The sequence below is a fragment of the Prionailurus bengalensis genome, chromosome E2 (genome assembly GCF_016509475.1).
Source record: "Prionailurus bengalensis isolate Pbe53 chromosome E2, Fcat_Pben_1.1_paternal_pri, whole genome shotgun sequence".
Classification (NCBI taxonomy): Eukaryota; Metazoa; Chordata; class Mammalia; order Carnivora; family Felidae; genus Prionailurus; species Prionailurus bengalensis.
Genome location: NC_057352.1, coordinates 45,265,657 through 45,279,621, shown reverse-complemented (window position 1 = coordinate 45,279,621; position 13,965 = coordinate 45,265,657). Strand labels below are relative to the sequence as shown.

The window sequence follows — 13,965 nt, the reverse complement described above, 5'->3', positions numbered from 1 at the left end:
ATACCAATAAATAAATAAATAAATAAATAAATAAATAAATAAATAAATAAAATATCAAATTTACTAAAAGTCTCATCATACCATTTCTAAATGGGAAAGAAATGAATAAACATTCATGACTGACCAGCCATAATTATCATCATCTGTCAAGTAAATATTAAAAAAAAAAAAGCAAGAAAAAAACTTTAATTTTTCAATAGCTATTAAGAGTAAATAGGGGTGGTGCCTGGGTGGCTCAGTTGGTTGGGTGTCTGACTTCAGCTCAGGTCATGATCCCACGGTTCATGGGTTTGAGCCCTGCATAAGGTTCTGCGCTGACAGCTCAGGGCCTGGAGCTGCTTCAGATTCTGTGTCTTTCTCTCTGCCCATCCCTCACTTGCACTCTGTCTCTCTCAAAAATAAATAAACATTTAAAAAAATGTTTTTAATAATTAAAAAAATAATAATAATAACAAATAAAAGAGGGGCACCTGGGTGGCTCAGTCCTTTGAGCACCCAACTTCAGCTCAGGTCATGATCTCCCGGTTTGTGGGTTGGAGCCCTGCGCTTGGCTCTGTGCTGACAGCTCGGAGCCTGGAGCCTGCTTCAAATTCTGTCTCCCTCTCTCTCTCTGCCCCTTCCCTGCTCATGCTTGTCTCTATCTCTCAAAAATAAATACACGTCAAAAAAAAATTTTTAAGTTAAAAAAAAAAGAATAAAAGTAACTGAAAATTTCCATATAGCATATCTTTCGTTCAAATTATCAGAAATATAGATCCTTTATCACAACACCAGGTTTTATTTATATTTAGAAGCTAAAATCATTATCTGTAGTTCATCCATAAAGAAAATGTCTACATTTTCTTAAAAAAATTTTTTTTAACATTTATTTATTTTTGAGACAGAGAGAGAAGAGCATGAACGGGGGAGGGGCAGAGAGAGAGGGAGACACAGAATCCAAAGCAGGCTCCAGGCTCTGAGCTGTCAGCCCAGAGCCCGACGCGGGGCTCGAACTCACAGACCGTGAGATCGTGACCTGAGCTGAAGTCGGACGCTCAACCGACTGAGCCACCCAGGCGCCCCGAAAATGTCTACATTTTCATTCAAGGACATGTTTATATTTAATGCATTACATACTGTTAGTTTTTTTTTAACCTTGATTTTTTTTTTAATTTTTTTTTTCAACGTTTATTTATTTTTGGGACAGAGAGAGACAGAGCATGAACGGGGAAGGGGCAGAGAGAGAGAGGGAGACACAGGATCGGAAACAGGCTCCAGGCTCTGAGCCATCAGCCCAGAGCCTGACGCGGGGCTCGAACTCACGGACCGCGAGATCGTGACCTGGCTGAAGTCGGACGCTTAACCCAGGCGCCCTTTTAACCTTGATTTTTATTAAGACAACAGCAAATAAAAGTCACACGAATCTCTTTTATGTAACTTGAAATAAAGTCTTTGCAACAAGACAGTAACATAAGATAATAAGCAACATTTCTACTGAAGAGTGTCTTATACCTTAGAACTAACAGGACTGTCTTCTCTCACTAAACAAGCAGGCCCAATAATGTCTTGGATTAATATGATCTTTTATTTTTTTCTAATTCTCTATTATTTTACAGAAAATATAATCTGAGTCAACTTTTTCTAATATAAAGTGACTATTTTTTATATATAATATTAATCACAGTAAGAAATGTTTCTCTGTACTATCACTTTCAAGTTTTAGGGAACTCCTGGAATAATTATACTACAGTCAAGGGTGAGTTAAGAGCAAGCCAAGAACCATTTAATTATGAATTTCTATCCTCTTACTGTAATAAGCAACAGAATTCTCGTACTGAATGAAAATTACAAAAACAGAGTTTAGAAAGACACAAAAACAAATGGTAGGAAAATCAGAGAAAGATGGACCCTAGAACTAAGAAGTTAGAAGGAACTAGGTGTGTAACTTTTATCATGTTTGAACTTCATTTTCATAATTATTTCCATAATGATATTTTTTGTGTACTAGGTAATAATGTATAGAGATTAATAGATACTAAACAAGAAAAGAATCCAATAGGTTATTTTTAATTTTAAATATTTTCAAAAAAATCTAATTTTTTTCTAATTTCTAGTAAGATCTCTTCATTTCTAATGAAGATTATCATTTCTAAGAAGATACCTTCATACATTTCATCATTTAAGAAGTAATGGCTTAACTATCTTATGAACTATCAGCTCTAGGAAGAGAAATAAATTGGGCTCAATGGCAATTCAGAAATATTCCATAAAGTCAGCAAAACACTGCTGCTATTTTTAGGATTTTCATTTTGTGAACTATAAAGTATAATCATGCCTGGTACTATATCAAATAATTTGACAGCGGTTAAGAAAAAATAGTTTATTGTCCCTCATTGTTAAAATAAATATAAAAAATAAAAATCTTCCAGTTTCAAATATTAAATTCATACTACAATCACCTCACATTGGTATTTAGCTCTTATTTAACCAGTTACTTAATTTTATCCATCATGTAATCTTGTAACTCCTGCTTGTAAACACATTTTAAAATTTTAATCCATTGTTTTTATTACTCTATTTTTTCCAACTCACTTCTATTATTTTTCCTATTTTATCTGATTTTATACTATCTTATCTTACATCTCTGTATTTCCAGAATGACCTCTTAATCATATTCATTTACTTTCATTTAGTTTAATTTTTATCTCAATTTTTTTCTATAGCAAACAATATATGCCCAAATCAGGATTTTTCAATACAGAAAAGTATAAGAAATGATAACTTTTTCCCTGTAGTGAATCTTTTCTCTAGGTACTCAAGAAGACTCCTAGCCTTCATATTTGTAAACCATTTTATTTTTTCAATATATATAAACTATCTTCCTTAAAGAAGGCAGAGAAAATGTAAAAATAGAATTAAAAAGTAAAATATTACAGTACATACTTTTGCATAGGACTTTTTTTTTTTAAGTTTATTTATTTATTGTGAGACAGAAAATCCCAACCAGGCTCCGTGATGTCAGCGCAGAGCCAGACCTGGGACATGATCTCAGGATGGTGAGATCATGATCTGAGCCGAAATCAAGAGTCAAACGCTTAACCCACTGAGCAACCCATGTGGCCCTGTAAAGGAGTTTCTATGGGAGTTATTTTTAATATAATTGCAACAATATTTCTTTTATTTACTTATTTTATTAAGAGTTTCTCATGTAATTATGGGGTCATCAGAAACATTATTTATGGCTATGTATTATTCAATTAGATACCTACACTCTTTTCTCATTGTCAGGCCATCACATTGAGTAAAAAGGTAGTAGGAGAACTAAATATGGTGACCAATGTTAACTAGACTTATTGTGGTGGTCACTTCCCAATATACACAAATAATAAATCATTACCTTGTGAAACTGAAATTAATATGGTGTTTTATGTCAACTATATCTCAATTAAAAAAAAACTAATTCCCTATTCTTTAAAAAAAAAATATGTATAGTAGCAAGAAGGAGCAGCATCAATATGTAGGATAAAAGCAAACTTAATTAAAATGGTAAAGAGATTTTGAAGCTATTTTTCAAGTTCAGTAATATTCAGGTATAAATTTTCCAACCTTGTTTTCCTAAAGAGAGAACTTAAATTTGGAAAAAACATGTTCTATAAAAAATTTAACAAATGTATGATAGTAATTAAATTCTCCTCACTCTGGGCTGACTTCACTATTAAATGGATATCTAGACCACTGATAGAAAGTATACACACATAATACCAGAAAGTACTTCATATTATATAACATAGGGAGTCAGTACAGTATAGCAGTTAAGAGCACAGACTATAGTGACAATACCTGTGTTGGAATCTTGGCTACAATGTACCAGCTGTGTGACTCTGGGTAAGTTACTAAACCTCCCTACACTTTAGCTCCCTCATCTATAAAATGGAGTAACAATCATCTCAAAGGGTTGTTATGAGAGTTCAGTGAGTTCACACTTATAAAGTTCTTGGCACACAGTAAAAGCCATATAAGTGGATGTTGTATTAAATTTTTAATTTAGCTAACATTTATTGTGCATTTACTATGTGCTAGGTTAAATGCTTTACATGATTTAAATGATTTTGCCTTAAATAATCTTCAGTAACCCACAATGAAGACACTATGATTGCCTCCATCTGAAGATGAGAAAATTAAAGCACAATGAGATTAAATAACTAAGCTGAGGTCATGCATAAGTGTTGAAACAAGGATTTGAACCCAAATCTGATGCATGACTTACAATTTTAACACAGATTGCAAGGTACACTACATACTAGAAGCAGTAGCCTCCAATCATACTATATCTTAAGGGAAGGGCAGGAGAGAGGACAGACTTTGCTGAAATAAATCAAAATAAGTATTTCCTGGAATAAAGTAGGGTATTTTAAAAATTAATATAAGAAATATCACTACAATACAGAAGTATTTATATATGAAATAATAGATGTCTGATATTTGTTTTAAAATAATATAGCTTGGGGCAAATGGGTGGCTCAATTGGTTAAGCATCTGACTCTTGGTTTCGGCTCAGGTCATGATCTCATGGTTTGTGAGTTCAAGGCTCGCATTGTTGGGCTCTGCACTGCCAGTGTGGAGCCTGCTTAGGATTCTCTCTCTTTCCCTCTCTCTCTCTGCCCCTCTCCCATTCGTGCACACTCTCTTTCTCAAAATAAATGAACTTTAAAAATAAAATAAAATAAAATAATAGTTTGGGAGAAGATAAAAGAAATAAGACTAGACATGTATTGATGATTGTTAAAACTCAGTAATAGGTATTTGGGAGTCCATCATTTATTCTCTTTACTTTTGTATGTTCCTTAAAATGCCCATAATAAATGGTTAAAAGAGAAGTAGGGTGCAGAGATTAAATACTTCACTTTCATTCCACAACCAAACAACTTTCTTAGGATTCCCTGTATCAAAGACATAAAAGGATACTTGATATTTATACATTTTACAATGTATATATAATCTGTAAAAGGATGGTCTTATTTTTAAAAAATTGAATATCCTCTCAACCAAAATAAGAAATTAATGAAAATATTTAAGCACATACATGTAAATATACATATTAAATGACTGGCTGCAGTTCCATCAACTTAAAATTATTTGCTGAAATAATTAACACCCTTTTTTTTTCCTATCTCTCTCCTGCCCAATAATCTCTATGATTATGATACTCTCTGGTCTGCTGCCCAGAAAATGGATACATTTGTATAGACAAATACGAATCTACAGCATGGCACAAACTGAACAATATGAATAAAAAACAGAAATCTGCTTCACTAAGAAACACTTATAAAATTCCTCACCTCAAGTTGTAGTTGATCTTTATACTAATATATATCAATGGGTTTCTGATAAGTATAAATATAATCAATAATTAGAGAACATTTTATGTGCTCTAAATTATAGTTGAAACAATTTAGCTAATACTAAACAACAACAACAAAAAAACACAAAAAAAACAACAACAAAAAATTTATTAAGCCAGACACTAAACTAGGCATTTTCATACACCTTACGTCACTAAATTTAAGAGATTATATCTATTTTTATAGAAAGAATAGTAAAGTTTAGAGAGGTGGAATCACCTGCCCAAGGTCACAGAGCTAATAAGCAACTAAACTGTTATGTATTCAAACTTAAGCTCAATTACAAAACCCATTCCCCCCACCCCGCTATGAGAAGTAAACATCTCAAACATCCCAACTCAAATCGAACTTAAATATTTAGGGCATTTTTTAAGTTGACCACAAAATGTTTAAGTTACTGGTCACAAATATATTTTACAGTGGCAGCTTGGCTTTGGGTAAGGAACTCTAGCTAAAACACAAAAGGCATTGTTTCTGCTCTCATGTGACTCCCCCGCCCCCCCCCCAAGTCTCTTCATTTCAACCTCAGGTTACTCATCTCTACAATGGGGAAATTAATATCCTTGCTGTCCAATTGCAGGATTAGAAAATTCAAAGAGGATATATGTAAAGCCCCTTCAAAAACTACAAAACACTGGGGTGCCCGGCTGGCTCAGTCCAAAGAGCATGTAACTCTTGATCTAGGGGGTCATGAGTTTGAGCCCCACACTGAGTGTAGAGATTACTAAAAAAAATAAACTTTAAAAAATATATTTTAAAAAATTACAAAATACAAAGAGTCTTTTTTTGTCTTAAAATGCTAAAATAACAAAGTTTTCTAAAGTAATTGTCAGCTGTTTAAATTCTACACCTTCTATTAACATTTCCAGAACTTTCTCAAACCCTTTTTTTCTAAGCGTAGTTCATTCATCATGTCTGTCACTTGGCTTTCCTTATCCTTAAAAGTAATACAACAGTAATGACATCAATGCTTTTGTAATAAATAATTAACATACCGTTTTGAAATGCTCAGCATATAAAAGTTCTAAATCCTGAATTTTCAAACCAAATATGTGTTTGGTGTCATTCTTAGTTATATTCATGATCTTAATGTTTGAGCCTTTTCATATTCAGTTTGTTTCTAAAAAGCTAGAATTAAGGCCTGGAATTCTAAAGTAGAACACCCAACACATAATTTTTAACGATTTTGTGGGAGTTTTTTCAAGGCTTCTCAAAGCAGATACAATAAGCTAACAAGCACATCAAACACAGCAACAAAATCCACTGAAACATTCAGCTGCTCTAAAAGAAGGATCAGGCTCTTCAAGAGAAAACTACATTGTGTGAGTTTGCAAAGTTTCACACTTTCTCATTTAAACTCCATTTCAGAGAAAGCCTTTGCATACTCACACAACATGCTTTTAAAATGGCACTTTGCTGACCTTCCAATAGTCCAGCTCTATGAAAATTCTGTGATGGGTGTAACTTCAGAGAATCTGAAAAACACAAAAAGCATTAAGCACTTTTTATGCTGAATGACTTAAAAAAAAAAAAAAAGGAAAAAAAAAAAAAGGGCAAGGGTAGCATACATCTCTTACATAACTGCCACGTATTTTTAAGAGCTAAAGCCCATATTCGCGACTATGCTGTCAAAGAAGGCTGAACTGCCTCTCACATCGGTCTCTGTGCTAAACTTGGATGGTCATAAAGTGTTTGTTTCATGGAAAATTATCTGATGATTACTGCACAAACGGTGTTAATGTTTCTTGGCTATTTTTAGCACCGATGGTACCACATTAGCCCTCTTCTAAGAATCACCTCTTGACATCATCTTTTTCTTCTGACGCTCAAAACGACCGTATTTCCAAACCACTTCAGGTACGTTGCCGGAGAAACATTCTACAGGATGGTGACTGCCGACTAAAGTCATCAGAGCAACAGACAATGGCCACAGTTACTAAGGAGGACTCTGTGCACAAACCCAATCGTCGGTGTGCCAAGTCCGGCACCTTCCAGACGAAGCCATCGCACACTGATTCACTTAAACAATTCCAAGGTACTCGCGTGAAGGCTGAAGTCCCCCTTTCCGGAGGGGGTGGAATCAGCGGATGGATACGGAACACCAAAAAAAAAAAAAAAAAAAAAAAATGAAGGCACGCTGGCCGTCTCAGGAAGGAGGTTCGCAGTGGCACTCAATTTTTTTTTTTTAAATATGGTGAAATCAAGAGCTAATAACCCAGTTATGTCTTTTGCCCCTCCCAGTGGTGTAAAAAGTGGTGAGGAGTGCGGAGGGCGCGTTTCGGTTTGATGCCCCTTTCGCACAGGGAACCTGTTCTAACACATTCTTGCGGTGCCCAGTATAGGAATTCAAACCCAGCAGAGATCAGCTCAAGTGCTGGTACCGTGGATCCCGGGAATCCCCTCCAGGCCTGGGCCAAAAGAGTTTTTAAAACGGGAATCTCGTTGCCCCCTCCCTGCCACGAACCCTTGAACGGCCGCGAAAGGGAAAATTCTCAAAGGACGACAGCGTCAGTGCCTGAGCCGGTACCCCCGGGACAGGAGAGGGATAAAACTGAGCCAGAGAGAGAGACCACCCCCTGTCTTTGTAAAAGAGAGGGAGATGCAAGTCGTTAGAATGCCACATAGGTGGCAAGAGAGGAAAAGAGAAAATTCGGGCCCTTTCCAGCAATAAGATGACGAGGAGAGGAAGAACGCCTGGTCGAGGGGGGCCGTCCCAACAAGGGGAGGGAGTGGACTAGGCCGGAGGGAGAGGGGGGTAGAACGACGGCGCACAAACAACCTGGAGGGGGAGAAAAATGGTGCCCCTGCACCCAGAACCGGCTCCAAGCCGCGCCGCCCGCTTGGGGGCAACTTTGCTGGGGAGGATGGTCCTGGTAAGAGCGGCCGCGGCGCCCCGATCGCAGCGGCCCCAGCGCGGGGCCCAGTCGGGGGTGGGGGGAGAGGACGTGGGCGGGGGGGGGGGGGGGAAGATCCCTGAGCTGGGGAGGCCGGGGCCGGCTGCTCCAGGAGTGTGGCGGGGCCGGACACGCCGAGGGACTCTCAGTGCGACTGGTGCCGCAGAGACCCGGGGCCGACGGCAATTGGGCCCCGTGTGGCCGGCGGCTCCGCGGGGGAGGGGCCGCCACTCCTCCCCGGCCCCTTCCACCACCACCCGACCCCATCGGCCTCTCCCCATCCCCCAAAACAGGCCCGACCGGCCCGGGCTTGCCCCTACCCCCCGACGGGGACCCCTCCGGCTCCCCCGGGCCGGGCCTCCCCGCCCCCACGCCCCAGCCCCCAGCCTGACTCACCTCGCGAGTACAGGGACTTGGGCGATTCCAGGTCTAGGTCCGCGCTGAGCAATGAGATGAAGTCCGAGGGCATCGCAGCTCGACCCAGCCCGGCCCGAGGGCAGCGGGAGGGGGGGAGCGGCGGTGGCGGCGGCACCTCCTCTCCGGGACCGCGGGCACCGAACCGGGGGCGGCGAGGCGAGGGCGGCTGCCGCTGCTGCCTCCTCCTCGAGGGCAGTGACTTCCACCGGGCCGAGGAAACCGCAGCGAGGTGGAGGCGAAACTCCACGGGGACTAATTCCCGGCGAGCCAGGAGGGGGGTTCAGGGCGGGGAAAGGGAGGGGGGAAAGCCAACGGGTCCGTTTCGTGCTTCTCCTCAGCGAAAACTGACGGTCGCCGCCACCGCCGCCGCCGCTGACAGGAATCTGAGCCCCGCCCCCCGCGGGGCACTGCGCAGGCGCGGAGGGGGGCGCCCCGGAGCCGGGAAGAGCCGGGGCGGCCACCGGAGGGCGGGGGGGCGCGCCATGGAACAGCATCAACAAGGGCTTCGCTTCCTGCCGCCGCGGCCGGGGCTGCTGTTCCCCAGCCGGGAAAGGGCCCCGCCAGCAGGGAGGGAGGCAGGGAGGTGTCCGCGCCTGGGGCCCCGGGGAGGGAAAAGGTATTTGCGCCGACCTGGTGGCGGCGAGCCCGAGGCGGCCGGTCCAGCGCGGAACTGAGGGCAAGAGAAGACAGACCTGGGGGAGCCGAGGTGCCTGCTGGACGAGTGGGAAGGACCCCAGTCAGAGCTGGGCAGGGTCGGCCAGGGGCGCGCGGGCTGGCTTGGGGTCTCGCAGGGGAATGGAGTTTAGTCCCTGGGACAGCCACCAGCCCTTTAGGGTTTTCATAGGAGTGTCTAACTTGTGTTGGCCAAAGGACTATTAAACTCATTTCTTAATTAGGAAATGAAAAACCTTATCTAAAAAACTCGAGTTATTGGTTGTTTTTAATTAAAGTACTTCTCCGTCCTTTGCCCTCCCCCTCTTTTGTTTCCCTTCCCCCATCCTTTAGAGGCTGAAAATTCAAAACAAAAAACAACTTTCTGATTGTGCTGGGTGGCCGGATTTATTCGGAATGGGAGATAAAAGACTATTTAAAAATTGGATCATATGAATCCACCTGGCCGTTCTACAGGAAAAAAACGAAGAAAAGCAAACCTAAACACCACTCTTCCAAACCATTTTTCATTTTTTACTTTTGGATTAGGCAAGGATGGAGGAAAAACACATTTAATTGAGTTTTTGCTATTCTGTTCATGGGGCCAAAAGTTTCCGTTGCAAAAACTGAAAATCCTCACCTACACCGCAGACCGTTTCCTGACTCTAATAGACTTCTGAGAAATTTTTAATCAAGTTATTAAAATATCAATTGGAGTGCAGGGGATGCAACTTGGGGAATAATTTTAATCTCTTGTGGGATATTGATGCCAGCAATCACTGGGCAACGTTTTTAAGCTATTAGGTTAGGTTTTGTTTTTGTTATTTTATCTACAAAGATGGTTACAAATCATACCAATTAGTCTGTTGTGTATATATACACATACCTATCTATACATACATATGTAGTTATGTATATAGATAGATATAAGTGATATAATACAGCCTTTCCCCCAGGAATGTGCGCAATTCATCTAGACTTAGAGTCCTGGAGATGGGGAAGAAACAGCAAAGGAGGCCCCAGTGCAGGTGTCTCTGGGGTGGGGCTCTTTGCAAAGCTTTACCTGCAGACCTAGAATTTAAACTTGTGTCATCAGAGTCTCCCTATCTTTCCATCTGAACATCTGACTCAGGTTGCCCAACTATCTTCACTGCATTCTGTGTAGTAATGAATCAACCCTGTGAACATTTTCTTCCTGTCAGAGGTAAGAAAGCTTTTCAGAGCCACCCCAAGATGGCAAAGCAGAACCGGAAACTACCCTCAAATCTCCATTGCCACTGTATGCTGTTGCAACAAGTCCCAAAGGAAGTCCCTCATAACTGGTAAGAGCCCCACTCATTTGAGAGAGGAAGATTCAAACCCAAATTGCCCAACAGGCCAAAGCTTTTGAATTGGAGCAAACACCTGTTGGAGACCTCCCCCCTCCCATTAGTCAATACAAAATGTGAGAAGAGGAAATTGCAACTTACTAGGTAGAACCCCAATACTAAAAAGTTGGGTATATCAGTCTGAGCATATCCCCTTTCCCTAGACCTATGTAATCATTCAACAAACTTAAGGTATAGGAAATTCCCAGTACTATTCTGACCCCAATTAACAAGAATTGGCAAGGCCTCTTCCTTCCCCTTTCCCTCGGTACTTCTCTGCCCCTTTGTACCTTTTTGTCCCTCCAGTATGAGCGCTTTGTTGTCCATGTTAATCAGACTTCCCCTGATTTGATACAACAAAGTAATGAGATGGCCCCCCAAGTGTGACTTGACTTAGACTGTGAATTCTCCTAGATGGATTCTTTAGGCGCAGGCCCTACCTCATCAGGCCCTGCATCAAGCAATGATTCTATCTCAATGGATATTTGAAAATTCTGTGTCCCTCCCATGTCCTTTTACAGAGATAAATTTTTTGAAAAACTGTTTAGATGGATAGTTTTCATGGCCACGCTTTAGCACTGAGACCTAGATTTTATGTTATCCTTAAAATTTCAGTGACTAAAAACACAAACTCATTAGTAAACATGTTTGCTCTGCTCTGATCACAAAATATGATATGACCCGCATAATGTTGAGAGTTACCAAAAATAACTACCTGCTCATTGTGTCTTTAGTAAATACATGCTACCCCCAGTTCCAAGGATATTTCCCTCTGTAGTCATTAATGTCTCAGTTGTTTCCCCTTTTATCTGATCTTGGAAATATTCTCATGTTATATTTTAAAAACCACCCATCACCCAAATATACACCTTCATAAAACTTTGTGCACAATAAAAAGTAAAACTTTAAGCGTGTAAAATTTGGAAATTTCCTCTCATTGAAAACTACAATAGGATTATGGAACAAAACATAAAGCAGATTTAGTAGTTTGTAGAATTCCTTTATATTGCTCCCCAATCATCATATCGCATTCCCAAGTTACTTGATTAAAATTTCACAAGAACCCAGATTCAACTACAAGGTTGTATAGATTACGCAAGAGAGTGGCAGTTTTTATATTGGTGGTGTGTTCTTTAACCCCTCCTGGACCTGTTTAGGCGCTTAGTGAATTGTGTTGCTGGATCTCCTCTAAATGAAAGAGGTTCAAATATCAACCACTGAAAAGGAATTAAATCAACTCCTACAGAAGAATGTGTTGTCACAAGATCTACAGAATCTTTGTCATTGTAATACAATTAAGGCTGTTAAAATAATTTTAGTCACATGCATATTGTAAAGAACCTGCTAAACAAACACGAGATCTGAAAGGAAAATTTCCAGAGCAATTCAAGTCACGGACAAAAAAAGTTTAGAACGAAAATTATCTTCGCTTCACCTTGGGAGCACTCCTTAATAATAATAATAATGGAGAATTGATAGTGGTGGGAAATAGCAATGACTGCATTTGTGCTAAAATTGTAAGCAAAGTCTTATTTGACTGTGATTGTGTGTCAGTTTTCACCTTAGATCATGTTCTAGCAAATATTTCTGAAGGCAAAATTAGTTTTGATAGTTTTGCCTTTGGATTTAGAACATTCTCACTCCTTGTATCTTTCACTGCCTAAATCTGATAATCGGGCATCTAATTCACTTTGATGAAGTACTTCTGTACTTTATGACTGGGTCTGAGTCAGAGTTTTCATCTGAAATCCCACAGAGACCAGTTCAGTTTCTCAAGATCTAGAATAATTGCAAGTCCTGAGATACAGAGCAATCAGCTTGAATTGGAAGAACCTGGTGAACAATGGCGAAGGGAGGTAAATGCCAGAGAAATTCAAAGGGTGGATTAGGGAGGAGAAATTTTAATGGGAAAATAGAAACCCCCGAGGTTTACCAAGAAAGGAAGGAGGATGCCTCTAGGTCATCCCAACAGTAAGCATAGTTGGACTTATGCAAACTGTCCTTATTCACACAAACAAGTCCTTATTCACACTGGCTTGGACACTACCACGTTTGCTACGATGTTCTTTCCACATCTAATCATAATATGATTAGTAGCCCCACCTCAGCTGTGATACTAGTTAGACCAAGAGTGTGAATTAAAAATCATTTTACCATTTCCTGTTACCCTCTCTCTTAATTCAGGGAGTTTTAACCTAAAGTCTATGGGTTTGTTTCAAAGCATCTGTGATCTCCTTAAACTTGGATACACATTTTTGCAAGCTCATAGCTACGTGCACCTTTTTCCAAAGGGTGAAAGTCTTTAACTTTCATAAGATTTCTGAAAACAAAAACAAAAACAATCCATAACCCAGAGCAGATGAAAAAGCATTCTTCTGTATGAAGCAAATCCATTCTTCCCTCTTTCCACAAACGGGCTCCGGGAACTGTGCTAGGTGCAGGAAATACAAAATTTGACAAAGATGAATATGAGAAGTCAACTCTCAGCCTGATGTGGGGGATGACCTTTAAACAAATACATGCATTGTGACGGATGCTATGCTAGAGTTTTGTTCAGGTACTAGAAATCAATGATCTTTGGCTTTATTAGTAGGCTGATAGAGGAAAAGGAAAAGGATGCCATCTAACACACATCACTTTCTTCTCCGCCCGCTATCCCCCACACCTGATTTCTCTTCACTCCAACCACAATTTCCTACAGTGGTTAAGACAGACTAGACAGTTGCAGGGCAAAGTCCTGACATAGAAATGTTTACATTGTGAGGCATCACAGCTATTACGTGTTGATACAAATATTCCAAGAAATACCTGGGCTTCATTGGACTTTGTCAGTGGATTGTCAAAGAAACACGGAGTATCTTTTTTCGGCTTTGCTGAGGATTAGGGCTAAATGCTTAGGTTAAGGATGTAATGATAAAATAGCTGAACTGGTCATCCACAACTAAGCCCAGAATTGAAGGGCTAGGTTGAAGTTACTGGATAAACGAGACCGGCTTTAGAAATAATGTATTCCACCTGAGAAGCATTTGTTTCAGCTGAATGAGGAAACGTAGACTCCTCCAACATGGGAAGAGGCATGCAAGGGATCTGCCCACAGCTGTTAGAATCTAATTATAAAATATGAGGCTTAAAGACAATTATTCATTTATTTATTCATTCAGTTTCTCGACCCACAAAAATCCTGTTTATCCTTCAAAGTCCAGCTCAGATATTACATCTGTGAATTCATCCTGAACCCTTCCAAGTAATATTAAT

At 40.2% G+C, this 13,965-nt stretch overlaps 1 protein-coding gene across 5 annotated transcripts in view; it reads right to left on the bottom strand.

The window, feature by feature from the left end:
* NFAT5 (nuclear factor of activated T cells 5) overlaps nt 1-9,038 on the bottom strand; it is a 118,229-nt gene extending 109,191 nt beyond the window's left edge. For 3 of the 5 annotated variants that reach the window (XM_043599536.1, XM_043599538.1, XM_043599541.1), the window contains exons 1-2: nt 8,672-8,997; nt 6,803-6,856 (exon numbers count right to left, since the gene is read on the bottom strand). In XM_043599536.1, coding sequence (XP_043455471.1) covers nt 6,803-6,856; nt 8,672-8,744 — 127 coding nt within the window. In that variant the 5' untranslated portion in view covers nt 8,745-8,997. Of the gene's footprint in view, nt 1-6,802; nt 6,857-8,671 lie in introns of all 5 variants that reach the window. The other 2 variants (XM_043599539.1, XM_043599540.1) reach the window with 2 other exon arrangements.
* Between the last annotated feature and the right edge of the window lie 4,927 nt (nt 9,039-13,965).